Source organism: Pseudoliparis swirei, chromosome 22 (assembly GCF_029220125.1).
Source record: "Pseudoliparis swirei isolate HS2019 ecotype Mariana Trench chromosome 22, NWPU_hadal_v1, whole genome shotgun sequence".
Taxonomy (NCBI): domain Eukaryota; kingdom Metazoa; phylum Chordata; class Actinopteri; order Perciformes; family Liparidae; genus Pseudoliparis; species Pseudoliparis swirei.
Genome location: NC_079409.1, coordinates 19,751,284 through 19,777,658, shown reverse-complemented (window position 1 = coordinate 19,777,658; position 26,375 = coordinate 19,751,284). Strand labels below are relative to the sequence as shown.

Genomic DNA, 26,375 nt, shown 5'->3' with positions numbered 1-26,375 from the left:
GAATCTGTTGGTGTCATAGAGCACTGGCTACAATGGACTGGGAGAGCAATAATTATTGTAATCTACCAAATTATAATTTATTTAGATATGTGTTAGTTTAATCGTTTGGTAACTTAAGATCATAGATAATTTAAAAAAAAAATCTATACATTTGTATTTTTATTTTGAAAAATGAACTGTGTGTAAATCCGGTGACTTGACACCGCTGAGAGGCGGAAGACCTCCACGCGGAAGCGCCGTTGGACGCTGTGGTTGGACGTATAGCTAATCTGCAGTGCAGTCTGGGAGCTGTCAATCGTCTCGCTCGCGCTCTGGCACAGGAAGCTACCGATGCGCTCACCAGTGTTTATTTACACACCGCCGGACCACACAAAGAGGAAGAAGAATATGTAGAATACAAGTACCCACCGTCTGCTTCCCACGCCTTCCTGTCAAGGGACAGCGGGCCCTTCGTCTCGAGCGTTTAAACGACCCGCTGCTAACGGTCACGTTAGCTAGCTCGCTCGTCACATCGTTGCCGCTGTCTGCCGTTTCTACTCCGGGATTGAATGACAGTCGCCGTCCTGTATCGGTAAGCGTTCACACCCGCCTCCATTTGTTAACGCCGTAACGTGACGTCACGTTGGCGGAAATCACCTCACCTCGCTCGAGCGAGGTGAGGTGATTTCCGCGAGCCACAGCGCTGCACTGTAACAGTTCGCCTCGCTCCATCAAAACGACAGTACAACGCCTTGAATACCATTTTGCACATTTTCCTGAGCTGAATGTGCGTTTATTATTAAATGCTCGGTTTGTAATTTCCGCGACACAATGCGAACGTTGGCATGCCACGGCTGCCGTAGCTTGGACGACAGGTGTACCTGCTCTACGGTGTGTTACGCGTGATCTCAAGCTGCACGAGACTTCCTTCAGCCACTGTTGTTGAGCGAGCGAACCCCTCAAACGCTTCAAAACACGCGAGACTCCTCCCAGTCTACCTGGGGGCGCTTCTCACCGCAGACATGTTGGACGTGGCCCACCGCAGGAAAAGCACAGGTGTGAGTAATAACATTAATTAGTCATCGCCGACCTAGCTGTAACTGCGCGTGACTGGCTCGCTGACAGTGGGTCAGGTGTTGGCTGAGCCCTCTTCGGTGTTAATGTTTCCACCTTCACTGCTGGGGCAAGTCACGTTTATATTTGATACTCCGACATTAATTTGGGCTGCCATTCCTCTAAAAAATAAATGTGTTTTACTGTGTGAACGTGGATACCCCTCCCCCAGAATCTTCTCCTGATGTATACTACTTTTTATTATTTTTAAATGGCCCCTGCTTCACCCTGCCATAATTTATGTCAAACAATGCTCAGGCTCCCCCCCCCCCCACCTCCTCTCTCTCTTCAAGGTCAATCATGTAGAGACACTTTTAACTCACTACGTGTGTTTCTGATTTTCTGTTCCTTTCCATTACAGGTGTGATGTACATATGTGTGCCTGGTGTATCACATTAGCGCAATAACCACCCAGGAGAATGAATGCAGAGGAAGTGGAGCTGCTCAGTGACTCCAAGTACAGGAACTATGTGGCAGCCGTGGACAAAGCCCTCAAGAACTTTGAGTACTCCAGTGAGTGGGCCGACCTCATCTCTGCACTGGGCAAACTCAACAAGGTGAGGATCTCAAAGATGTATAAAGATGGCATGTGCCAAAAGGGTTGAATTCATTTTAATAAACAGCATTTACTTTTAGAAGCATAAAATAACATCCAATCTGCTCTCGAATTACACACACGAACGTTCTGTACCCGGTTGCGAGTGCCTGCTTCTTATCAACTGTCCCCGTCTCAGGTTTTGCAGAACAATGCGAAATACCAAGTGGTTCCCAAGAAGCTGACGATAGGCAAACGTCTGGCCCAATGCCTCCACCCGGCCCTGCCCAGCGGGGTCCACCGCAAGGCCCTGGAGACGTACGAGATCATCTTCAAGATCATTGGACCCAAGAGGCTGGCCAAAGACCTCTTTCTGTACAGGTGATACTGGAGTTTCACTTGCACTGGCCAGTAGTTTGCTGGACATAAAGCTTTCTGCCATTATTCGAATATATATAATTATTATTCTAACAATTTTTTGTTCTCACCGCAGCTCTGGGCTCTTCCCTTTACTCTCCAATGCCGCCATGTCTGTGAAGCCGGTGCTGCTGGGGCTCTACGAGACCTACTACCTGCCCCTGGGAAAGACTCTGAAACCGGGCCTACAGGGACTGCTGACCGGGGTCTTGCCTGGCCTGGAGGAGGGCTCCGAGTATTACGACAGGTGAGAAGAGCAGGGGCGGAAAGAAAACGCCTCTAATGTGCACATGCAGGCAACGGAACAGTCCATTAGGAGAAGGCATTTCATAGCGTAATGGGGAAGTGAATTGATTTTAAGATCGACTGAATGATATATGAGACGTGTGAGTCATTGCAAGATAACATTAAAAGATTAAACTCGGGACACAGACCTCTGCCTCTACAGTTCAGAACAAGTTTATAGTTTGATTCCAGGAATTACCTGCAGACGTGTGTCAAGTTAAATTTACAGTGTTTTCCTCGCATCTATTTGTATTTGTCATGGATTGATTTAGTAATTTAATGTTGCATTGTTGTTTGTTCATATGGTGATTTAATGATATCTCAGATATTGCAAAAACAGAGCGAGGCTTCATCTCATCAGCACTACCGCCAATTAGTCCCACAAGCCCTAGAGGGCGCTGTGCTTACAGCTTCAGCCACAGTGACATCATTTTCATGGGAGAATATTGAATTTGTATTTTGCAGGTAAGCACAGGTGATTATTCAATTAACAATGGCCCCACTAGAGCTACTGTCCTAGTGAGCAATGCCAGCTGTAATACTTGTTATGAGTTACACCTGTTACATCCTCCACCAAAAGGCTTATTTGTCGGGGTCGTCATGAAGTGACATATTTTTTTCCATTAAGTTCATACTATATTGTTTTAGTAGTTATAGGTCAGATGAGTAGTATCTAGCAGTCTTCATTTTAGTTTGTTTTTCTTCTCAAAATGTATTATGTTCTCACTATGTGGAAATGGTAAATGAAAGCTTCACCAGGAGATCCCAACGGCCTCATTAACAGCAGTGAATGAGCGCTCTGTTCAGAGAAAGCTCATCAGCATTGAATGATGTCTCTCTGTCTCTCTCTCGCTCTGTCTCTCTCTCGCTCTGTCTCTCTGTCTCTCTCTCTCGCTCTCTCTCTTTGTCTCTCTGTCTCTGTGTGTCTCTCTCTCGCTCTCTCTCTGTGTGTGTGTTCCTTTTAATATCTTGCTGCTTTGATTGTGCTGTGAGATGTTACGTTGACCAAGGGGTCAATAAAACCGGCGCAACTAATGCAACTCAGTAAATATTATTTAATAATTTACATGTGTACATTCAAACCTACAAGACCACACACATAACCAGTGTGTGTGTCCCATGTTCACTGTGTCCCCTCTGTGTCTTTCGTAGAACCAACACCCTGTTGGAGAAGGTGGCAGCGGCGGTGGAGCAGTCGGCCTTCTACAGCGCCTTGTGGGGCAGCATCCTGACCAGCCCCGCTGTGCGTCTCCCCGGGGTGTCCTTTGTTCTGCTGCACCTCAATCGCAAGCTCTCCATGGAGGACCAGCTCTACGTCATTGGCAGTGACATTGAGCTCATGGTACGTGACGGCACACTACGATACAATTGCGTGCTCCTGAGCTGAAAATAAGGTTTGGACACTTTCCTCCAAAGCTGAGTATTGTCCGACATATTTTTTACCTTGGGTATTAATTAATAGGTTCAAATATGATTCAAATAGTGTTATGTTGTTGAATGCACTCAATTTGAAAAAAATAAATACAAATGTAAAAAGGCAGGTTGAATGATAGTGTCTTTGTTCTCACCAGGTGGAGGCGGTCAGTACCTCTGTCCAGGACTCCAGTGTGCTGGTGCAGAGGAGCACCCTGGACCTGATCCTCTTCTGCTTCCCCTTCCACATGAGCCAGGTGAGGAAAGCTGGTGAAAACCACCAGCCTGTTTGTTGTAGAGTATATTCACAATTATTAGACCAAAGTATCTAACTGGTGGATATTCATATATCAAACTATTCATATATCGGCTAGTGTCGATATGTTTTTTTTTTATGTGTCTGCAAGGGTTTGATCATGATGAGGTCGCTCAAAGTCAGCCAAGTGGTGACTCATGTTTGCTGCTTGTTAAATCCTTTCATTCACATTCCTGGACCCTCAGGGCCGTGAATCAAAGTGTGTATGTACAAATGTATATTTGTGAAAGTCACAAACCTTGTGTTCTCTTTTGTTGTGTTCAGGCGACTCGCCCCGACATGATCCGGATCCTGTCTGCAGCTCTCCACGTGGTTTTGAGGAGAGACATGTCGCTCAACCGCAGACTCTACGCCTGGCTGCTGGGTGTGAAATGCACACACACACACACACACACACACACACACACACACAGACACAGTGCTGACAGGATTCCAACATGCCATTTTATTTCTTAAACATTATGAAGTTTAGAGAGACATTTTCCTTTGGGGGAGTCAAAGAATACAGAAATATATGCCCACATGGTTGTTTTGTTGTGTTGATCACCATCTTACTGTATTTTCTTTTCTTTGCAAACCTCTGTGGGATGAACATGATGGTAAGTGTGTGAATGCGAAGGATGGGCCCGGCCTTTATCGAGCATAATCGGCAGCATTACGATAAGTCTGATTTTAGGTCAACAGAAGAGATAAGAAACAAATAAAATGTGGATTTGTAGGTGAGGTTCTCAAATTAGGACCCACAGTGCAGTGTGACTCTAATTCTGGGCCAGTCAGAAGAGGTTCTCTTCCCACAATGACTGGGATGTATTATCTTGCTGCCAGCTCCAGCTTTCTGAATGTCGTGACAGTTTTTAACCGTTGTTGTCCTGGGGTCATTCTGACCCCAAACAAAATCTTTAGCTGTTAAAATATATATTTATTCATCAAATGGTCTGAAAATAATGGGAGTTGATTATAATAGTTTGTACTCGTGGTTGAATGCACTTTGGATAAAAGCATCTGTTAAATTACATGTAATATAATACATTAGAATTTTTTTTCCTACACAACTGAGTATTTACACCATCGTAATTATTTTTGAAGGCTTTGACAACAACGGGGTGAAAATAGGCCCCCGCAGCACCCGGCAGAGCAACCCGGAGGAGCACGCCAGCCACTACTTCAACACCTTCTCTAAAGACATGCTCGTCCAGGTGAAGTGTGCGTGTGTGTGTCTGTCTGTTTGTGTTTCTCTCTCTTCTCCTATTCCCAGTAGTGTGTCCTTTTGAAGTTCCCAAATACCTTTCCAGCATACACACACTTGTGTTGTCTGTTACGCTCACAACAGCCTCTGGCCTCCAGCTCTGGTACTCCTGGGGGCGGCAAACAGAGCGACCAGGAGGGGAAGTTTAGTTTTCAATGTGTTTTACTTTGCTCATCCACCATCTGCTCTAAAATAGTTCTTGCAGTTCCCTCCATTGGGAGAAGGTTGGTTCTGCAGAGACCATCTGTTCTTGGCGTTCCACCATTAAGTGGCAGACGAAGCGGGAAAAAAAATGCTCTGGAGTTTTCAGATTACTGTAATAGAGATGTGTGTGTTTTCAGGCCATGGTGGGGATATTGCAAGGCAAGGCCCGGGGCGGGGAAGAGGAGAGCATCCTCATGCACGACCTCAAGCCATTTCGCATCCTCATCAGTCTGCTGGACAAACCGGAACTTGGTAACCAGTCTATCGCCATGTAGACACCAACAGTCCAGTCAAAATGTCACATGGTGTCACCTCTCCCATCGGTGTGTGCCTCTCCAGGTCCAGCGATCCTCGAGGACGTTCTAATCGAGGTGTTTCGGACTCTTCACACACAATGCCGAACAGAGCTGGACATCCAGAACCAGAGTCCATTCAGTAAAGACCAAACACACCTCAGCAGGTCAGTCCAAGAAAATTAAATGTGCCCAATAATGAAAGTTTGGTTATTGAATCATTGTAGAAAAACAAAGGGGGAATATAACAATTGGGATATGTTTACCAAGAACATCTAATAATTTCAACATTAGGACATTTTCAGTAATACCGTAACTGATGGGATTTATCCTGGGTGTGCAGAAAACGTCTTTACAACGTACTAGAAAAAGGTGTATGAAAAATTACAACATAGAAAAAACATTTGTCATCATTTCTACACGAGTAACTTAAATCATGGCTAACATTAAAATAGATGTGCATTTTTTTAAATTTCTTTCCATACACACCAAGATGCTAATTTTTCTTCTCAGTAAACTACGAGAGAACAAGAAGACGACAGAACTGATCAAAACGGCCAACCTGCTGTTCAACTCGTTTGAGCCGTACTACATGTGGGACTACATCGCCCGCTGGTTTGAGGAGTGCTGCAGGTTTGCTTGTTAAAATTCACGTGTGCGCAAACACTCGTTATGACAGGCCCAAACACCGGAGCGTCATGTTTATGGAGCCGTGTAGAGATTGCGATCGAGTGTTGTGGTGTTTCGATACACTGCTCAGCTGATACCGACCCAATGTGAGCCAAGATGTCTTCCTCACTGCCTTTACACCCTCAACACCACATCCAACACCCGAGGTCACTGCTCACCATCTTAAAATGTTCTCACATACCTCTCTCTTGCAGGAGGACAGTGAACAGCAACACACGTGCACCGCGGCATTCTGGGAGCTTGGATCATCCAGAGCTCTCATTGGTGGAGTTCTGTCAGCTGGTCGATTTCCTGCTGGATATTGTTTCTTTGGTGAGATTTTTTTTCTTCTTTCTTTCTTTTAATGATTTTCTTTCTTTTCTTCTTTCTATCTGTCTTTCTTTCTATATCTGTCTTTCTCTATTTGTCCATCTTTGTTTTTCTGTCTTTCTAAATGTCTTTTCTCCACCATGACTTTCTTTTTACCATTACACCTATTTGTTCCATCCATAAATTTTCCATTCACACTCTGTTGTCTTTGTCATTATTCAGTCTCTCTTTCTAAATTTTTATGTTTCCTTTGCGGATCCTTTATAGATTTCTTTTGTTGTCTCGCCACCACATCCTGCTCTCCTCCTGTCCCTCCTCTCCCGCCCATGCTCGGGCTTTGTGTGTGTGTGTGCAATCTCCACACAGGTTACAAACATGACCTGTGTTGTGTTTCCCTCCCAAAATATTGTTTGCATCCTCATAGAAATATGCTTGAATATAGAATATACAGTATTTCCAATGTGAACAGTTTGGAAATCCATGTGTGTGTGTGAGAACCAGGTGTGTGTGTGTGTGTGTGAGAGAGAACCAGGTGTGTGTGAACCAGGTGTGTGTGTCCTCTGCTTGCTCCTGTCTGTTCAATCTATCTGCTCTTTCTCCTGAAGCCTACTAGAAGCATGAGGGTAATCTGCCAGGTAAAGTACTGCTGCTCTTTCCTTTCACCTCACCCTGCTTCACTGAGGCTACGATAACATTTCTTCAACGTCCTGCCGACATCCCCTCAGGCCATCTTTGTCCCTGCCCTGCTTTGAGTGATCATTTCAGACTGACTTTATATATATATTTATATTTATATATATATATTAACTCAACTGTTAATGGAGAACCAAATGATCCGAAGGAAGAAGTGGGATTCTAACAGTCATTAATGGTGTAAACTTACCCTGGCTGTGGTGTGGATCTTGTGAAAATGAAATCTCCGCCCAGTGTATTATGAATATTCTATTTATTGGCGTCATTTAAATTAATCATGAATGGTCTATTTTCATTCAAAAGAAAAAAGTCTTATAAGACTATAAGGCAAAAACAAACAAAAAAAAAAATCAATATAGTCAGTCGATTATTCAAACGTTAATGAGCGTATTCACAATAATACATCAACTACCAACATTATTCTTTTATTTATTACCAACACCAACTGTATGTGGTTATTCAAGTTGTGACAGTATATCATGTGGAAATGTTGTGTCCGATGGGTGAACGTGTCCTCACGAGCTGGTAGCTGTGAGGCGTGTCTGTGTGATACAGCATGAGAGATGTGTTGTGTGTTGTGTGTGTGATTGTGTTGGGGCGGAGCTGTGACCCGGAGTGAGGCTGAGTTTTGCGGTTGAGGTTTCACGGTCGTTTGTTTTCGTTTTGTTTAAGGGGTGGCTAGTAGCTTGTTCTATGTTCTATATAAACACTAAAACACCCCCTCTCGTCTGGTAGCGTTCCCGACCCCCAGGGTCGCCAGTATGTATTACTCCCCGACGCGCCTGGCGCTGGGCTCCGTAATGCCGCAAGCGGTGCGGCTTTTGTTTTTTTTAAAAAAGTCGTAAAACATTTGGACTTTAGCGCCGTGGAGCGCCTTGCACACAAATCGCTTATAGGTCAGTCAGTAAAAAAAAAGAAAAATCCATATACGGCGGCTTTCGGATTATAAGGCGCACTGTCGTTTTTTGAGAAAATTAAAGGCTTTTAAGTGCGCCCTATAGTGCAAAAAATACGGTATACGTTTCCTGTTCAGCATGCATGCAGATATATTTTATTGCACTGCTCGCTTATTTGTAAGAAATATGACTTCTAATTGACTTCAATGTATAATGCTAATTTTATGTTTTCTTTGTTCTAATTTGTGCTTTTATTTGCTTTCATAAAAATGTCTTGTGCTTGTTGAGTCGATGTGAATACAAGGGTCTGTACATTTAGGTCCAATTTATTTAATGATAAATGCATTATTAAATGCTGGAAGTGGATCCAAGTGTGCAGAGTCTTCTTTGTTTAGGGAAAACAACGACAGCTGTATATCTTTTTACTAGACTTAAATAAAGGAACGGCCAAAGTACAAAAACATCCCCAAACTATGGGGACATCTTTGGATAAAATAGTCTCAACATATAAACGGCAGCATTTTGGTATCCTAACTATCACAAGCTTTTTACTAATTATTTTTTGGACTGTAGCAGATGATATTTTTTCTTGAGATATTTTCTTCAGCATCTTTCCCCTCCGAGAGAAAAGTAATCAGTCAATCATTTGAGATGTTAATTTGTATTTCATAATATTTAACCAAGCAAACTGCATAAAATCAACGATTTGAAGCTCCACCATCAGCTTGAGTTAGGTTCAGGGCCATAATTGCGTTGGATCAGGTTCACCGCTTTCCAGATGCCCAATAATTGCCCCTCACATCCTCCCGAGTCTTGACTTGCCTTCCGTTTGTCCCCAACATTCCCAGGAGACCTACATCGAGATCCAGACGGAGCATCTTCCCCAGCTGCTGTTGCGCATGGTGGCGGCTCTGACCGCTCACCTGCAGGCCCTGGGCCTCGGGGAGCTCACCCACTGCCTTCGCCTCTGCTCCAAGATCCTCAGCAAAGTGCAGCCCCCGCTGGTGTCCCCTCTGGCGCTGCCATCGGGGCCCCAGGGCCACGCCAACCCCGCCGCCAACCGCTCAAACTCGGCAAGCGGAGGCAAGGAGGACAAACGGGTGAGGGAAACAAAGTTCCACAATCATGAAAGGGAAATGCTCCTCTCCATCATAAACAAAGTGTTGCGTGTATCATGTTTGTCCTGCCACTTAAATCACTATAAGATCAGAGTGTGTGTTCGGTTTAGTGGCCAGTTTTAAATAAAATTAGTTCACAAGCCACCAAAACTAAAGTGATGCCCCCGCTATGCCAATCTCGTACTTTGAAACTCCCGCCAGCTGACAACTCTGCTTGGTCTTTGAACAACATCTTTTGATAAAAGCACAGACTCCCAATTTGACCCACTTCCCCAACAAGTTACTGCCCAAAAATCCATCAGTTCAGTCTCTGATGGTGTTCCCTGGTCCCAGAACAGGGCCCCCTCCGGCTCTGTTGTCTCTGCGGTAGTCGGCTTGGTGGTCCCACGACCGGCCCCGTCATCCAGCACTCCCTCGACACGAGGCATTTGAAGACTTGTTCAGACCAAAACGCTTCGTCTGGCCATCCGGTTGCTCCTGGTCCCCCTCCAGCAACCTGGCTGTTGAAATGTTCGAGAGCTCAGTGAGTCGCGATTTGAAGTTCATTTAATCGGTCCCGTGCTGCGAGATTGAGGGAGGCTCACGAGGGACAGAGGAGAGGACGCGTAGAAAGACAGAAGATGGTTAACCGACAGCTGAGCCCGGCTCGCCTTTTGTCTCTGCGGAATAAGAGCAAGCGATGCCTCCTGGGTGAGCCCTATCCATCGGAGTGGAAAAGATTCCACATGCATCCACTGAATACTTTAAACTCCACCCCCCCACCCTGAGGGACATGTAGAGAATTTGCCGTCCGACGTGCCATCTGAGTCCAGGCTTCAGACTGAATGCTGCCTCAATCAGAACGCTTCCCAGGACGCCCTCAGGCCCTGAAAGCTGTGACAAACAATATTAAGAAGTTACATCTCAGTCTGTCTGGCAGGATGGAAACCTGGTGTTCAGCTCAGTCTACACAAGTCCCAGCTGTGTGTCCATGTACATGTCACTATGTAATGACCAGTGGACAGAACAGTGCATTGACCAGGTCAATGAGACTATTAAAGCTAACAGTTAGTTCTGCGTTTACTGAAAATGTGACGTGGATTACATCTTATATCAGTGTCTGGCTGATGGTGTTTCAAAATTAAGTTCTCGATAGGAATTCGGTCTTTTCGAATTGAGTACCTTGAAAAATAAGTCACACACTGGAAATTAATCTTTGCAAAAAATCCTGTAAAGACAATATTGCCTCAAAGAAGGCTTTCAGCTCTGCCTTCAAGGGCCCTAAATAGTGAAATGGCAAAGGGATAGACTTCTCTGCCCAAATCTTTAATTCATATCGACATTGTCTCACATTCAATATGCTCAGTTTGCCCAATGCTACTATGGTCATATACTGCACATGTAAGGATACATCTTTCATCTGAATATAACTGCATGACAAAACATCAATATATCCGATATAGTCGTCTCTATTTAAGGATCTGTCCAACTCATGTTTGGCAGGCTGCAATCATGAAAGTATTTGCACATCCCCTCACAAAGGTGTCTCACTTGTATTACCCGATCAGATTGATTGACATCTCTCTAGATCAAATAGAGTTTGGCGGCATCATGTCATTCCCAGTTTAGCCCTTTCTCGCTCTAAGCTGACCCGAGGTCTGGTCAGCCTGTATAATGACAACCCCCGTGTGGTTGTGAAGGCTCTTAAAGGCATTAAAACAAGCAGTATGTTCCTAGTATTACCAGTTTACTGATCAACACCTTTCCCCATCTTTTTGGTTCTGTCACTCTTCTTCACCTCCTCTGTCCTCCTGCAGGCTGGGGAGATGTTTGAGGACGGAGAAACTCCTCCTGGCGGTCGCTCTTCCGAAGGCGGCTTCACGGACTTCGTCCAGTACCAGGGCGACGGCCCGGATGAGTCGGAGCAAAGCGCTCACCCGCTCAGAACGGCCCGCCGCTCCTCGGGCCCATCTCAGGCCAAGCCGCTGGACAAACCGGTTATGCAGTGCTGCCTGGAGCACTTCCAGCAGTTTCTCTCCCGACTCATCTCCTTGTACATTACGCCGGGGCACGGAGACAAAGCCGAGGGGGGGGAAAGAGGCGACGTTATAAAGTCGGGGCCCCTGGTTTCAGAAGGCTCCCAGCACATGGAGTCATGCTCAGAAGCCGGGCTGGTCCAGAGGGAGGGGGTCGCCGCCTTCACCGCTGCCTGCCAGCTCTTCCTGGAATGCTCCAGTTTCCCCGTCTACATCGCAGAGGGCAATCTCAACTCGTCACCCACGCAGGACGAGCAGTTTGGTAAGTGCCAAGAACACAAGAACACGACAAATAAAAATAATAATTAAGTGAGCACAATATGCAATAACTATCAGATTCAGTGGGAAGGGACCGGAAAGGTTAACCTTGGTTTTGATGTATATGGATTCAAATGACAGCCGTGAGTCAGTGAAGCCTAATGGTAGAGAGTAATGGAGTGCTAAGATGTAGAGCTGTTTTACAGCTTTTAGGTTTGATTCATGACGGTTGAATTCTCAATCTGGTATTTTCAATACAGACCGGGAGCAGGTCCGTCTGCCAGTGTGGCTGCAGACACTGATGGATGCCTGCTGCCTGGCCGGGGACTTCAGCCAGCAGGGCGTGGCCATCTCGCTCCTCATGGACCTCGTGGGGCTCACCCAGTCAGTCGCCATGGTGACCGCCGAGAGCGTTGCATCCGGGGGCAGCTCTGACTCCGCCCAGTCCATGAGCCCCAGCCAGGGTCGAGTCGCTGTCGTCATCCGGCCTCCACTCACTCAGGGAATCCTAAAGTACATCGCTGACAAGACAAACTTCTTCAAGGTAGAGTTCTCAATCTGGGTCACGTGGAGTCATTTCCTTTCTTTTATTGTCTTGACCATGTTTATTCTCCAATCGTTGTCCACAGGGTGTAGCTCTGATCCTTTGGGAGCAGTTGAGTGAAGGGACTCCTCAGCACCATCAGCGCAGCGTCGAGCTCTTCTACCAGCTCCACAACCTGGTGCCTTCCTCCAGCATCTGTGAGGATGTCATCAGCCAGCAGCTCATGCACAGAGACAAAGTCAGTCACAGTGGACTCTTCATCACAATCTGCCAGTGAAGTCCATGCTCAAGCTCCTTTTTGCTTTCAGAGAATCCGGCTGGAGGCCCACGTGAAGTTCTCTGTGCTGTGGCATTTGACTCGAGACTTGAACATCACCAAGTCCTCTCCTTTTAATCGCACCTTTGACAGGTACTCGGCCCCACAGCAATGTTTTTAGTTCATTTAAAGATTGTTTTTCTCCATGAATACAGTTTATCAAGTGCCCTCTCTGTGATTTTTTTTTACAAAAAATGTCTCCACAGATCTCTTTTCATCATGCTCGACAGTCTGAGCTATTGGGATCCGTGTACTAGCGCTGTTGGCCGGGCTTGGCTCAATCAGGTTCTCCAGAGACATGACATTGCTCGGGTTTTAGAGCCTCTCCTGCTAGTTCTGCTCCACCCCAAGACCCACCGAGTATCCATCCAGAGGGTCCAGGCCCAGCGCCACTGGGCCCAGGTCTTCCCTGAACCACCTGAACAAGGGCCTTCAGAAGCCCTTTACACCAGGGACTCTGGCTTTTCAGATAGTAAGCAAATGCCAATAATACTGCTTTGTTGTTGTTTTGTTTTACTGGCAGTTCCTGCGTCATTTCTTATCCACATTGTTTCCATATTGACTGGTTGTGATAGAACTCTTCTGCTCTCTCTTTCATAAGACTTTGGTCAGACCCAAGATGAGATGAGGACACAGGAGGAGCTCCGAGGCCTGGTGATGGGTGACATGGAGCTGTTCTGTTTGACTGTCAACCCCCTGAGTGACAGCCTGTCCTTGCTGAGCCTGAGCAGTGAGAACTTGCAACTAGCTGGTGAATATCAGCATGTGGTCCAACAGGGGGAGCTCCAGAGCTCTGAGTCTAGTGGTTCTCGATCATCTACATTGGAAAATTGTAGCTTTGAGGAACCAGAGTTTCCCAGCAGCACAGTCACTCGGTCGGACCAACCGCCTGGTTCCTCCTGTGACACGTTTAAGGACCCTATAGAGGAGGCTGTGTCCTCTGTCATAAAAGAGCTTATCGACCATGTTTTGAGTTTAATAGACGAGGGATCCTCTTTTGAAGTCTCATCACAACCTGGACACTGGCCCCAGACGGACACAGACAGCACCTCCTCAGATACCTCTATAGGTCCCCGTCTTGACTCTGGACCTCCTTCAGGCTCCAACAACCAGACTCTGCCCGAGATGCTGGCTGGAGGCACGCTGGAGTTCTTCTCTGTCACGCGGGCCGATGTATCTGCAAAGGACGAGCACAGAGAGGGCATCACCCGTCACAGCTCCTCGCCTTCCATTGTCACGTTGCCCGACTGCTCCGACCCCGCCACCCCAGACCACAGCCTGCAGGTGGACGATCCTCAGGCCCGTAAACGTAGCCACAGCAGCACCCAGCTCAGCCTTAAAGGGAAGATCATGGAGAGGCTGGCAGACAAATCCACCGGGGCCAAGCCCAAGGTCAAGAAGGCCAAGAGGAAAGAGGAAGAGAGGCTGAGAAAGATGGCAAGTCAAGCTGAAAAACTGCGACCGACCAGTATTTTCTTTGGGGACAGCCTGGATCTAGAGAACTGGTACAGCTGTGGGGAAGGTGAGGTGTCAGAGATTGAGAGCGACACCGGCTCACCCAGCGGGGGCTCTGTTGGGACTGTCGGGGGAGTCGGTGTCTCAGGACGCAGGGCCTCCTCCGCCCCTCCTCGTTTTAACATCCATCCTCTCTACCAGCACGTCCTGCTCTACCTCCAGCTGTACGACTCCTCCCGGGCGCTCCACGCCCTGTCGGCCATCGCGGCCATGCTCCGAGCCACTCCCTCGGGGTTCGTAAGTGCCATCTCCACCACCAGCATCAACAACACGTACACTCCGCAGCTGTCCTTGCTCCAAAACCTCCTGGCCCGTCACAGGGTCTCCGTCATGGGCAAAGACTTCTACTGCCCCATCCCCCAGGACTCCCACTCGCACTCATTCCGCAGCGCCATGTACCTGGAGATCATCATCTCACTCTGTCTGTACTTCCTCAGGAGCTATTACTCTGCCCACCTGACCGCAGGCCCTCAGGACCTGGCAGGGAACCGGGCCATGCAGCTGACCAGCGTGGAGGTCCTCACGCTCCTGTTCAGCGAGCTGGTCAAAGTCACCGGTAGCTCCGCTAAGGGCTTCGCTAGCTTCATCAGCGACGTCCTCTCGAAGTGCAAAGTCCAGAAAGTGGTTCTCCATTGCCTGCTCTCCTCCATATTCAGCGCCCAGAAGTGGCACGAGCAGCAGGCGGCGGGGGCCAACGTGGCCACGGTGGAGGAAGGTCTGTCGGAGGACAGCGTCATCAACCTGTCGGAGGACCAGATCGACAGCTGCAGCGCCGTCCAGTCTCAGCTGCTCAGACTGCTGCAGAGCCTCGTGGTCCTCGAGCACAGAGTCCTGGTGCCGGCTGAAGAAGGGGGCGATGGGGCGCCCGTGGGAGGAGGGGTGGGAGGCGCTGCGACGGGAGGCGGGGCCGCGTTCGAGGTCCTGGTTGGGGAAGTGGAGCACGTCAACCCTCAGCAGCCAATGACATCGCTGCAGTATCTCCACGGACAGCCTATCACAGCGCAGGGTATGTTCCTGTGTGCCGTGATCCGTGCGCTGCATCAGCACCACGCGTGTAAGATGCATCCCCAGTGGATCGGACTCATCACGGCCACCCTGCCGTACATGGGGAGGGTGCTGAGGAGGGTGGTCGCCTCCGTCACGCTGCAGCTGTGCAGGAACCTGGATAATCTTCTTCATCAGTACCGCTATGAGACCGGACTCACTGACACCAGGTATTAACATCTGCAGTTCGTACTATGACACACTATCATACATCACACTGGCAGTACAGTGCAATACAATGGCTGGGTTGGGTCACCAGATGGCGCTCTTGGCCACAAGATGCAATAGCTGTCTTGCATATCATCTTTCTGATGTACCAATTGTGATGAAAATGTTTGGCATTCAGAATTTTGCATATAAATTATAATTTTTATTAAAAGATATTTGCCCTCTATGTCCTAGACCCCAGTGGATGGCTCTCTGCATCCCTCCTGACCTGATTCTGACGGTGTTGGAGGGGGTGACGGCCATCATCCACTACTGCCTGCAGGACCCCACTTCCCAGTACCACCAGGTGAGGGCGCCGAGCACCAACAAGTTACTCTTTCATCGTCAGTGATTGTTTCCAATCTCTGCACACACCTCCTAACCTCCTTTGCTGCAGTTTACACATTATTTTGTTACATTCATGAGTTTGATTTGCATTAAGACGATGAGTCGATATGATCTACTTTGCAAAACGGTATACTGACTGTCTTATCTCTCAGTTACAAGTGAGCGTTGACCAGAAGCACTTGGCTGAGGCTCGTTCAGGCATCCTGTCCATCCTCCACACCATCATGTCTTCTGTCACCCTGCTGTGGAGCGTCCTCCACCAGGCGGACAGCTCCGACAAGCCAGCTGCTGCCTCTGCTGCCTCCACGTCCAACATCAACCTGGGCTCTACGAAGGTACTCAAACATATTCTACTGCACCAGGCCAGTCTAGCAAGGCGATAACGAGTCTTTGTAATGTCATACTCGACTGTAGAATAAGGGCAGCGGTGATTGGTTGAGAGGGATGGAGGGAGTTGTCTTCACCATGATTGCCATCAGCTTCTTCCGGTTAACGCAGTAGTTATTACCCATGTCCAGACGATTTGATTTTGTTATTCTGGAGGTGGGTTTTAATCTAATATTCAATGAGATAATATGGTGATTCATTTGTGATCTACAGAACATAATTTGTAATGATTACATGGCCTGTGCCCCTGCAGAAGGAATAATTCGAGGCATAAAAACCTGCTTATGAAAGTTAATTTTGCAATGAACATCTTTGTCAGTTTGAGTATTTTGCATTGCGTCGACTCCACACATGTAACAGCAGCTGGACTTGAATGCAGATAACCTTTTACAATTGATCTTGTGGATTGTGGCATATCTGAAAATTAAATGTCTAGTAATTTGAGGAAATACCAAAGTGTTCGATTGATTTACTGCATTCAGCTGTGTTGCATGCTAAGTTATCAGCTGTTTTGGTCTAACCTAACCTCCTTGCTTGCATCTCTTCTACAGAACCTGCGGCAGCAAATCCTGGAGCTGCTGGGTCCAATCTCCATGAACCACGGTGCTCACTTCATGGCAGCCATCGCCTACGTTTGGAATGAGAGGAAACAAGTCAAAACTCCAGTCAGAAATAAGGTGGGTGTCCTGCCTTTAGCTGCTGTGGAGTCATTTCTGTTGCCCTGTAAAAGTAAAATGTATTCAAAGAGTGATTTAAACGGCATGCCATGCGTTTCAGGTGATTCCTTCAGCCAGTGAGGAGCAGCTGCTGCTGGTGGAGCTGGTCCGCTCGGTGAGCGCCATGCGCACGGAGACGGTCATGCAGACGGTCAAAGAGGTCCTGAAGCAGCCGCCCGCCATTGCAAAGGACAAGGTTGTTGTTTGAGTGCAATCTTTGGATTCGTTTGACACTTGTGTTTTAGTTTCATCGTGTTCCATAGCCATCATGACGGGATGTTATTTCCTCACCCACAGAAGCACCTCTCTCTGGAGGTTTGCATGCTGCAGTTCTTCTATGCCTACGTCCAGCGGTGAGTCCACTGCACACAGCCGTACTATATATATATCCTTTTTAATGTTTCTTCTATATTAAGGTCGTCTTTGTGGCGTCTAACCTTGTTTACTTTGTGTTCATCGTCATTCCTTGTTTGTGTGCCAGGATCCCCGTGTCCAGTTTAGTTGACAGCTGGCCTTCTCTGCTGGCGCTGCTGAAGGACTCTGTGTCGTTAGGCCTGCCGGCCCCTGGACAGTTCCTTATACTCGGGTTGGTTTCTCTTCCTCCTCTCCCCTTAGATGTGGTCCAGATGTACCAATTTACTCAAGATCATCTGTGTTGACTGTGTTTTGTGGATGTTAGTGTGCTGCTCTTTGTTAAATGGTCCCAGTGTGTCTCTGAATAACTCCGCCTGTGGAGACTCTACACCGCCGCCAACATTTCGCCGGCTTTAGTTTATTTGACATGTTCCTCCTTTTCTCTAGAGTTCTGAATGAGTTCATCTTGAAGAATCCCAACCTGGAGAGCAAGAAGGACCAACGGGAGCTGCAGGTAATTACTGTCACCAACTGGGCTACTGTTCAACTCTCAAAACCTTCCATCACAGTTTGTAGATTACATTGATTTCCTTTAACTTTAATAACTTGCATCAACACCCTTTTTTAATGAAGAGATTTCATTTCATGGCGTGTAGTCATACAGGATTATGGAGTGAACCAGAGTTAAGAACATGTAACTGAGCTTAACTGGCGTCTGCAGGACGTGACCCATAAGGTGGTGGAGGCCATCGGCACCATCGCCGGCTCCTCTCTGGAGCAAACCACGTGGCTGAGGAGGAACCTGGAGGTGAAGGCCTCGCCCCAGATAGTCGTGGACGGAGCCAACCTGGAAGCTGATGTAGAAGGTGCAACGCTGCTCACAGCCACTAATCGCACTGGAGAAAGCCAATGAAGTATCTGTCATTAAGGATGACATTTTACACTCATGCCACTCAAAACAATGCGTACAGAAACATGTTTATTAATCACTGTTGTGTTGCCAGTGAGTCTCTCCTGACATACGATTTAGTAAATTCAAGAATGAACCCTTCAGTTGATTGGAAAGTAGTCGTTACTGAGCGGGCAGCTCGGATACTGCCCTTATGTATTTGAGCTCAGGGGAATCTGTATTTTGTCAAGGGGAAGATCGTTTCTGTGTTTCTACCAAAGATGTATTTTAATGTCAGGGATTAATGTAATCCAGCTAAATGAAGTGTAAAAATCATAATCTGAATGTGAGGGGTCAGAGCGGAGCACCGAGCACGTTAATACTTTCCCCCGCGATGTAGCTGCTGCTAACGTTTGGCATGTGTGTTTTATAGATTTAATGCTCACAGTGATGGAGGCCTCCAGCTTCACTCCATCAGTGTACAGCGTTCACGCCCTCACGCTGTTGGCCGAGGTAAAGCACTCTTGTCTCTGTGACTCCTTTGTTCCTGTGGTTTTCTCAGTGGCCCCGCCTCTTTTTTCCAGAGTTCATCCCAAGCTTCTCTCACTCGCATCTACCAGCAGTGTTTTGGGTGCAGCCCTACAGCACACTAACACATTTCAACTAAGCTCCTTATCGCTGATTCACAATCGCCTCGACTTGCTTATTATTTGTGGACCAATGCTGGACTCGTTGTGGTGATGAGCTGGACCCTTGAAACCAGAGGCCACCGTCTTCCACCTGGACTGTTTAAGCTCATGCACGTTCTGCCTGAGCTTCACTGCTTGTTGGCACCTTTTTATAGATTAATGTGTTTATTCAAAACATCAACATAACGCTGAAGTGCATTTCGTCATACGGCATGTGCAGTCTGTACTTTTCCATTAAAGGAGCTCGATAGTTGACGATGAATGGCGACTTTCTAAGAAGAACTTCATCAATGTTGCCATGCCGACTGAGTGCACGGGTGAGACTGACGTGGGTGACTGCTGTGTTCACCAGGTGCTGGCCCATCTGTTGGACATGGTGTTCTACAGCGACGAGAAGGAGAAGGTGATCCCGTTGCTGGTTAATATCATGCACTACGTGGTGCCCTACCTCCGCAACCACAGGTGGGGACGTCTTCTTACTGCGTTGGATTTTGGCAAAATGTTTCAAAGTTCACACGTCAACTGTGGGACGCTTTAACCTAAAACAAAGAGGCCACTGTTAACTTTTTTTACAGGGTGCAACATGTAAATGTCAATGTTCTATGTGAAGTGATTCCCTGTTTCTCCTGGCAGTGGTCACAACGCCCCGAGCTACCGGGCCTGCATCCAGCTGTTGAGCAGCCTCAGTGGGTACCAGTACACCCGCCGGGCCTGGAAGAAAGAGGCCTTCGACCTCTTCATGGACCACACCTTCTTCCAGATGGACTCCTCCTGCGTCAGCCAGTGAGTAGGAGAGGAAACTTCTGTTTATGACTGGTGTAACATTTGGCTGAGAGGGAGAGAGAGGGATCTTAAAACGCACACTGATATAGTTTGTTATAAATTGTCTGTTTGATTTCTTCAAACAGCTTGAGCATCCTTTTATTATGAATTGCTTATGAACTATAGGACTCTATACATTCATCCATAAAGTGTAATCAAGCAAAATCCTATATTTATTATTTTGTTGTAAATGTTTCATTCTAAATGAATCAGAAGCCTGAGCGTGTGTTCAGTTTGAAGAGACATACAGTATCATTATGTTGGCGGAGGACAAAGTGAACACATTTGAATGGTCCATGTTATTGCCAGCTGTAAAGGGGTTGTGTTTGTTAATTCATTACTAACTTAAATGTTCCTATTTTTTCAGCTGGAGAGCCATTATTGACCACTTGATGACTCATGACAAGACCACATTCAGAGACCTCATGAGTAAGCTTTACGATTCTTTAGCTTAATTAATAAAAGTGTGCATATTACCACTGGGTGTGATAACGGGCCGTTTAGCTCGGCATCGGCTGCGTTCTCACATTACAACAAATACAACAAATCACACATTTTCCTCTATGGAGCTTTACAATCTGTACAACCTGTGACACCCACGGATGTGATGAGGAGAAAAGCCTTTTAACAGGATAGCTGGATACTAGCTGGACCACCAATCCTGTGTGTGTGTGTGTGTGTGTGTGTGTGTGTGTGTGTTTCCCCTCAGCCCGGGTGGCTGTGGCCCAGAGCAGCTCTCTGAGTCTGTTCACCAACAGAGACGCGGAGCTGGAGCAGAGAGCCATGCTGATGAAACGCCTGTCGTTCACCATCTACAGCAGTGAGGTGGACCAGTACCAGAAGTACCTGCCAGACATACAAGGTACACAACGCACACGTGTGCTCTAGTGGTCGCGTGGTCCCACAATAAACGGCACAGAAATGAAGTCTAATGATTTGCACTGAAGATCTCAACCTGCTGTGTATGAAGGGGTGAGTCTGTGGGGTCATGCGTTCTACAAACTGCCCCCTCCGATGTGGAACTCCAGGAGAACAAATGTTTCCTGGGGTCCTACAGCCTTCCAAATGATTCAATATGAACCAGAGCAGATGCTTCAAAGTGTATCTCTGTGTGTGTGTGTGTGTGTGTCTCTCTCCAGAGCGTCTGGTGGAGGCCCTGCGGCTGCCTCAGGTGCCCATCCTTCACGCTCAGGTGTTCCTGTTCTTCAGAGTGCTGCTGCTGCGCATGTCACCTCAGCACCTCACCTCGCTGTGGCCCACCATGATCACGGAGCTGGTGAGGACCACCATGACGCTCGGCTCACTTCATCTGGACACGTCTCTTTCCTGCAGCCCTCTCCACATATTTTACCCACAAACAAAGACACAAACGAGCTTACAAACAAACACACATGAGCACACACAAACAGACAAATATACACAAACACACAAAAGCACACAAACTTTGCACACCGGTGCGCACACACAAACGAACACACACTCACTCTCTCATTCTCCATGTGTTGCCCTGCAGGTTCAGGTGTTTCTTCTCATGGAGCAGGAGCTCACAGCCGATGAAGACATATCGAGGTGTGTTCTCCCTTTGCTCAGACGGACTGGATTGTAACGGAACCTCTTCTGCCCGTGTTCGATGACGAGTTCTCCTCTCCCGTCCGTCTTTCAGGACGTCGGGGCCGTCTGTGGCCGGGCTGGAGACCACCTATTCCGGTGGGAACGGCTTCTCCACCTCCTACAACAGCCAGCGCTGGCTCAACCTCTATCTGTCGGCCTGCAAGCTCCTGGACCTGGCGCTGGCCCTGCCCCCCGAGAGCCTGCCTCAGTTCCAGATGTCAGTACAGATGATGGGCTTAGGGAATCAGTTACAGAGATGATTAGTTACAAATGCTAGCCTGTCACTATTTGGGATGCAGCATGGATCGTTTTAAATGGAGGAATTTGCAAATCTCAGTTTGTGAATAGCGTTTGAATAATACATTTAAATATATTGCTCCTTTGTTTTTTAAAGCTCAGGTGACGCGTTAACTAAATGAAACGGGTGTTATTTCTGAGTGAGTGCTGCTTCGTTCCAGGTACCGCTGGGCCTTCATCCCAGAGGCTTCAGATGATTCAGGGCTGGAAGTGAGACGCCAGGGGACTCACCAGAGAGAGTTTAAACCCTACGTGGTCCGACTGGCCAAGCTGCTGAGGAAACGAGCAAAGGTACCCCCCCACACACACACGGTTATTAAAGGATGGAGTCAAACGATTCTCACTATGCTGTAGCATTCAGGCACAGAACATTTTTATAATCCACTTCACCTCCCACAGAAAAACCCCGAGGAGGACTGCTCCACCCGGACCCTGTCCTGGGAGCCGGGCCACCTGACGCTGACCCTCTACGTGATCCGCAGCATGGAGCAGCTGCTGCCCTTCTTCAACCTGCTCAGCCAGGTGTTCAACAGCAAGGCCAGCTACCGCACAGGCCCCGCCTACAGCCACAACCCGGCCGACGCCTCCTTCCACAACGAGGGCCACAAGCTGGAGAGCCAGAAAGTGTTCTGGAGCCGAGCTCGACAGAACATCGAGGAGATGGTGGAGAAGGACTTTCTAGAAGGCCTCATCAAGACGTGAGAACACAGAGAGGATTAACACGCCACTGATCAACACTAGTGAACAACCTCAACTTGTACATTCAAGAACAAGGGAAATACAACTGGGGGAACAAAGTTTGTACATTTTTGTTTTGTATTTAAAATGATTATTTTACTTTTCAAAGGCTATTGTATTTACTTTTAATTATTTGTATATATAGAGCAGCTTTGACGACTGACTTTTAACATTTTATGTGAGTCCTTTTGGACAAAGTGAAAATGCTGTGCCATTCCATGTCGATGTGACTTAATAAAGATTTCTAATGGAAGGTAAACACGCTCTCTCTCGTCATGACATTTAAAATGCATTTACCTTACGCTCCCTCTGCAGGCAATCTGATAATTGTGTGTGCGTGCTGGTAAAAATACAAATCAATCAAAAGGCTTATTCACTGCAGACATTTTGAGGTGTTACCAATAACATGAGCGACGGCGCCGTCATCTTCAGATGTCCCAGTGAGCTGTGACCGTGTGAAAATGAACCTGCCTGCGATAAACCAGGAGCCTGAAACTGAAACGGCTAAATGGAATTCATCTGTAAATAATCACATTTCTTTACACCTGTGCTTTTCCTGCTGTGCTAAAGACCCACTGGGATGGCAGTTTGTGCACGACGTTGATCTACCTTAATAATAATAATAATAATACATTTATTTTATAAGGCGCCTTTCAAGGCACCCAAGGTCGCCGTTCAACACATTAAAACAGTTCAAGGATGAACACAATTAAAAAAGCAGAACAGTTAAAACAGAAGAGCAGTCTGCAGCAGAGCAACCATCACGGGGAACAAGTCAGGCATAGGCCTGCCTGAAAAGGTGAGTTTTGAATAAAATGATTGAGTCAATGTTTCTGATGTCGGGGGGGGGAGGGAGTTCCAGAGGTGAGGGGAAGAGCAGCTAAAGGCTCTTGACCCCATGGCCTTTGCCTCCATTAAAAAATAATAAAGATTTCTGCAAAAGAAAAGTACATTTACTAACGCATATGTACACGGTACTAAATGGAAGTACAATGTGTAACGGTTTCATGTGAGGGAAATCTTTTGACTTTTTTTTATATCAGGATTTTTCATTAAAAGAAAATGTGATGAGCTTAAAACAAATACAATGTTAAAGAATGAAACCTTCGGTGCCTTTACAAAAAAGTGTTCATACAATTCAAATGTGTGTCTCAGAACAGCTTCTTCTTGATCCCTGGGTGGAGAACTACCCGACTATAAACTAGTTCTGCCGACCAGATGCAACTGAATAATTCTTCTTAGGCTGCACATTGACTCGGTATTTACTTTCTAACTAGATACAAGGTCAATGTATTGTCATTGCCCATCAGGGTTCGTGAAATAAAAGCCATTCAGTAGATCTGAGTGATGACCAGAGACGAGCCCACATCAGCACCACGGACAGCGACACACAGGCTGCTGTCAGGAGGTTGTGTTTGACGTTTATCCACAAATATCACGATGAAGAAAACTCGTTAACTGAGGCAGCACGTGCGTGACCTTCATGGTGTGATAGCAGCGTGACGTGACTCGTATTAACCCCCTCGCGTCCTTTCCCCCGTCCACAACCTCCAGCCCAGCTCTCGCGATGACAGGAGCAGCAGCAGGGGTTGGCGATGCTGCGTCACCTGACTCGGAGAGGGGAGGGGGGAGGCGGGGCTGGGGGAGACGTCTAAATGCATTAATAATGAAATAAACAAGAGGATGTAAAAAAAATTAGTTTAAAAAAAAAGATACCAGCAGGAGCACCGCCATCCAACCACACCGGGCTGAAAGCGCGCATCGCCGGGGCTCGCAGGCTGACGGTGGGCCGCAGCAGAGAGGAAGAGGAGGAGGGAACACCGCTGCACTGGACGGTGGGAGATGATGATGATTATGATGATGATGCCATCCAGGACCTGATGTTCCCCTGCGCGCCCCGCTGATACACAAGGACCGTCGGACTGGTGGTGAGGATTATCGGGAGGCTGGAGGAAAGGAGGAAAGGAGACAGGGAGCGAGGGGAGGCAGCGACACGCGTCATCCGGAGAGGACCGTTTTGCCAGGGAGGCTAGCCGACGAATAATACGGAGCTGTAAGAATCGACAATCAAAGAAGAAGCGGCGGGGGGAAACCTGGACAAGGATTACCCGGTTGGATATTGTCGTTTATTCAGCCAATTGCCTCAATATTTATTTATTTATTCAAAGGATATCGGTCTTCGGGGAAGAAAGTCCGTTCCGGATTGTTCCAGAAGCGCAAAGTGTTGTTATGCAACTCGGATCATCCGCAGGTCTTTGACGGGTTCTGCTGTTTCCTCCTGCGGTGCCTTCGAGGGCTGCTGGGATCTCTGAGGCCGGTCGCTCTGCTCCGTGTGGAGGGTGTACGGGGCACGGGGGTGGGGGTGGGGGGGTCGGACCATCCGTGGACGCTCGGTGTAGTCGAGGCTCCAGAAGAGAGAGAAGATGTCGGGTCAGACGCTCACGGACCGCATCGCCGCGGCGCAGTACACCCTGACGGGATCCGAGGTGGCCCGGGCGGTGTGTAAAGCCAGCACGCATGAACAGACGGCTCCCAAGAAAAAGCACCTGGAATGTGAGTTATCCATGTATCGACCGATCTGTATCGATGTATTGATCATATCTATAGAGCCATCTCATTATGTGTCCTTTCAACCCGCCCATCCATCCTCGTGGGCAACTAGGCCACGCACAGAAGCCATGACGGATGCCTCCCCCCATCCAGTCCTCCAGCGTTAATGTACTGGGGGGGGGGGGGGGGCTCACATGTTATGTACATGCATGCACACACACACATGCACACACATAATGCTTGAGGCAGCCATTCATTTAATGCAGGCTTTAATTGAACGACAAACCTATTACCTTGTCACAGCGTGGGGGTCCTTCCCCCATGGTGCCGGAGAGTAGAACCAGAAGGAAGTCACGATGCCCTAAAAACCACTTAAGCCCCTCTGACTGGAGACTGTCTCCCCCACGTCACCCCAGTGCTGATGAATGCATCATGTTGGTGACTCCACACAGGCCTTTTCTAATCATTGTCTGTTCCCTGTGATGGCACAAAGAGGTGTGTGTGGCACTGCTGCATATATATATATATATAATATAATATAATAGTACGGAACAAGGGGAAGGGAAACAATGTAAAGTTACGGTGCCAATTCAATTCCAAACGCTGGGGAGGGGTGAATGCTTGAAAAAGGTTCAGTTTCGAACAGAAATCACAGATATGCTGCAAACCCGATTTATTTCATAGTTACGGTCCATTCAATTTAGTTTATTTTGTAGAGCCCAATATCACAAATTACACATTTGCCTCAGACGGCTTTACAATACGTACACATACGTCACCCCTGACCTTTGACCTCACATCGGAGTCACACAGTCACCGTCCCCGGTGAGCATCCTGACGTAAAGTTGATGAACATGTTAAAGCACGATGCACGAACCAACAAGTGAGGGCGTGTGGATGTGAGGGAGGTGGTGTTTAGGAAGGTGAACTGTGTGTGGCTGCTGGAAGGGTTTCTGCATGAAATGCACGTGAACGCCTACTATGAACTATTCATACACTCTGTCATATTCATTGAATGTATTTTAACTCTAAATCTGTCCTTCTGGTCACATGACATCTATTGTTCTGTCCATCCTGGAGAGGGATCCTCCTCTGTTGCTCTCCTGAAGGTTTCTTCCCTTTTTTCCCCCTGAAGGGTTATTTGGGAGTTTTTCCTGGTCCGATGTGAGGTTTTGGGACAGGGATGTCTATGCGTACAGAATGTAAAGCACTCCGAGACAAATTTGTAATTTGTGAAATTGGGCTATACAAATAAACTGAATTGAATTGAATTGAACGCAGCATCACACCAAATAATCTGGGGTGTGGCTCATTTTGTGTTTGCTTATGTTATTATTGGACATTTTACTTACATTAAACCATTATCATTCTATTAGACATTGATTTATATCGTGTTTTATCTATACGTTACGTACCCCGATTTGTAAGAAGCATCCTAAAAGAGGCTAATGTAGCTCTGAAATGAGCAGTTCTCAGTTCAATTCCTCTTTCTTAGATCACCCAACCCTATATTTTTTTTTTTTTTTTTTTTTTTTATTCTTGTGTGTTGCTGCTACTGGCTCGACAAA

The 26,375-nt window shown here is 47.3% G+C and overlaps 2 protein-coding genes across 4 annotated transcripts in view; both read left to right on the top strand.

The window, feature by feature from the left end:
* The first annotated feature begins 275 nt into the window (after window positions 1-275).
* dop1a (DOP1 leucine zipper like protein A) lies at window positions 276-22,516 on the top strand. 3 transcript variants are annotated; one of them, XM_056406015.1, is made up of 38 exons: window positions 276-571; window positions 1,454-1,649; window positions 1,827-2,008; window positions 2,121-2,291; window positions 3,482-3,671; window positions 3,901-3,999; window positions 4,323-4,422; window positions 5,145-5,254; window positions 5,646-5,760; window positions 5,848-5,968; window positions 6,315-6,434; window positions 6,686-6,803; window positions 7,406-7,435; window positions 9,238-9,489; window positions 11,304-11,784; window positions 12,041-12,324; window positions 12,410-12,562; window positions 12,633-12,733; window positions 12,847-13,112; window positions 13,242-15,369; window positions 15,602-15,713; window positions 15,907-16,089; window positions 16,693-16,818; window positions 16,919-17,053; window positions 17,155-17,210; window positions 17,339-17,443; window positions 17,659-17,725; window positions 17,933-18,077; window positions 18,534-18,613; window positions 19,142-19,251; window positions 19,423-19,572; window positions 19,979-20,040; window positions 20,321-20,473; window positions 20,751-20,887; window positions 21,125-21,180; window positions 21,275-21,439; window positions 21,681-21,810; window positions 21,919-22,516. In XM_056406015.1, exons 2-38 carry the CDS (start codon window positions 1,512-1,514, stop codon window positions 22,219-22,221), a joined length of 7,434 nt encoding a protein of 2,477 aa, XP_056261990.1. In that variant the 5' UTR covers window positions 276-571; window positions 1,454-1,511; the 3' UTR covers window positions 22,222-22,516. The 3 variants fall into 3 exon arrangements, with proteins under 3 accessions (XP_056261990.1, XP_056261992.1, XP_056261991.1); XM_056406017.1 differs by having other exon boundaries at window positions 277-571; window positions 5,172-5,254; XM_056406016.1 differs by lacking the exon at window positions 7,406-7,435 and having other exon boundaries at window positions 277-571.
* Window positions 22,517-24,672: 2,156 nt separating this feature from the next.
* The window catches only part of snap91a (synaptosome associated protein 91a), a 58,383-nt gene continuing 56,680 nt past the window's right edge, over window positions 24,673-26,375 (top strand). The window contains exon 1 of the mRNA XM_056406019.1: window positions 24,673-24,810. Within this exon, the coding sequence (XP_056261994.1) occupies window positions 24,681-24,810 (130 nt within the window). The 5' untranslated portion in view covers window positions 24,673-24,680. The remainder of the gene's footprint in view (window positions 24,811-26,375) is intronic.

Bases quoted from the DNA above. Each gene is read 5' to 3' on its own strand.
- dop1a (XM_056406015.1), top strand. From the start codon at position 1,512: ATGAATGCAGAGGAAGTGGAGCTGCTCAGTGACTCCAAGTACAGGAAC. The intron at 12,325-12,409 runs GTAGAGTTCTCA...CGTTGTCCACAG, and splicing joins ACAAGACAAACTTCTTCAAG to GGTGTAGCTCTGATCCTTTG. The intron at 19,573-19,978 runs GTGAGTAGGAGA...CTATTTTTTCAG, and splicing joins GACTCCTCCTGCGTCAGCCA to CTGGAGAGCCATTATTGACC.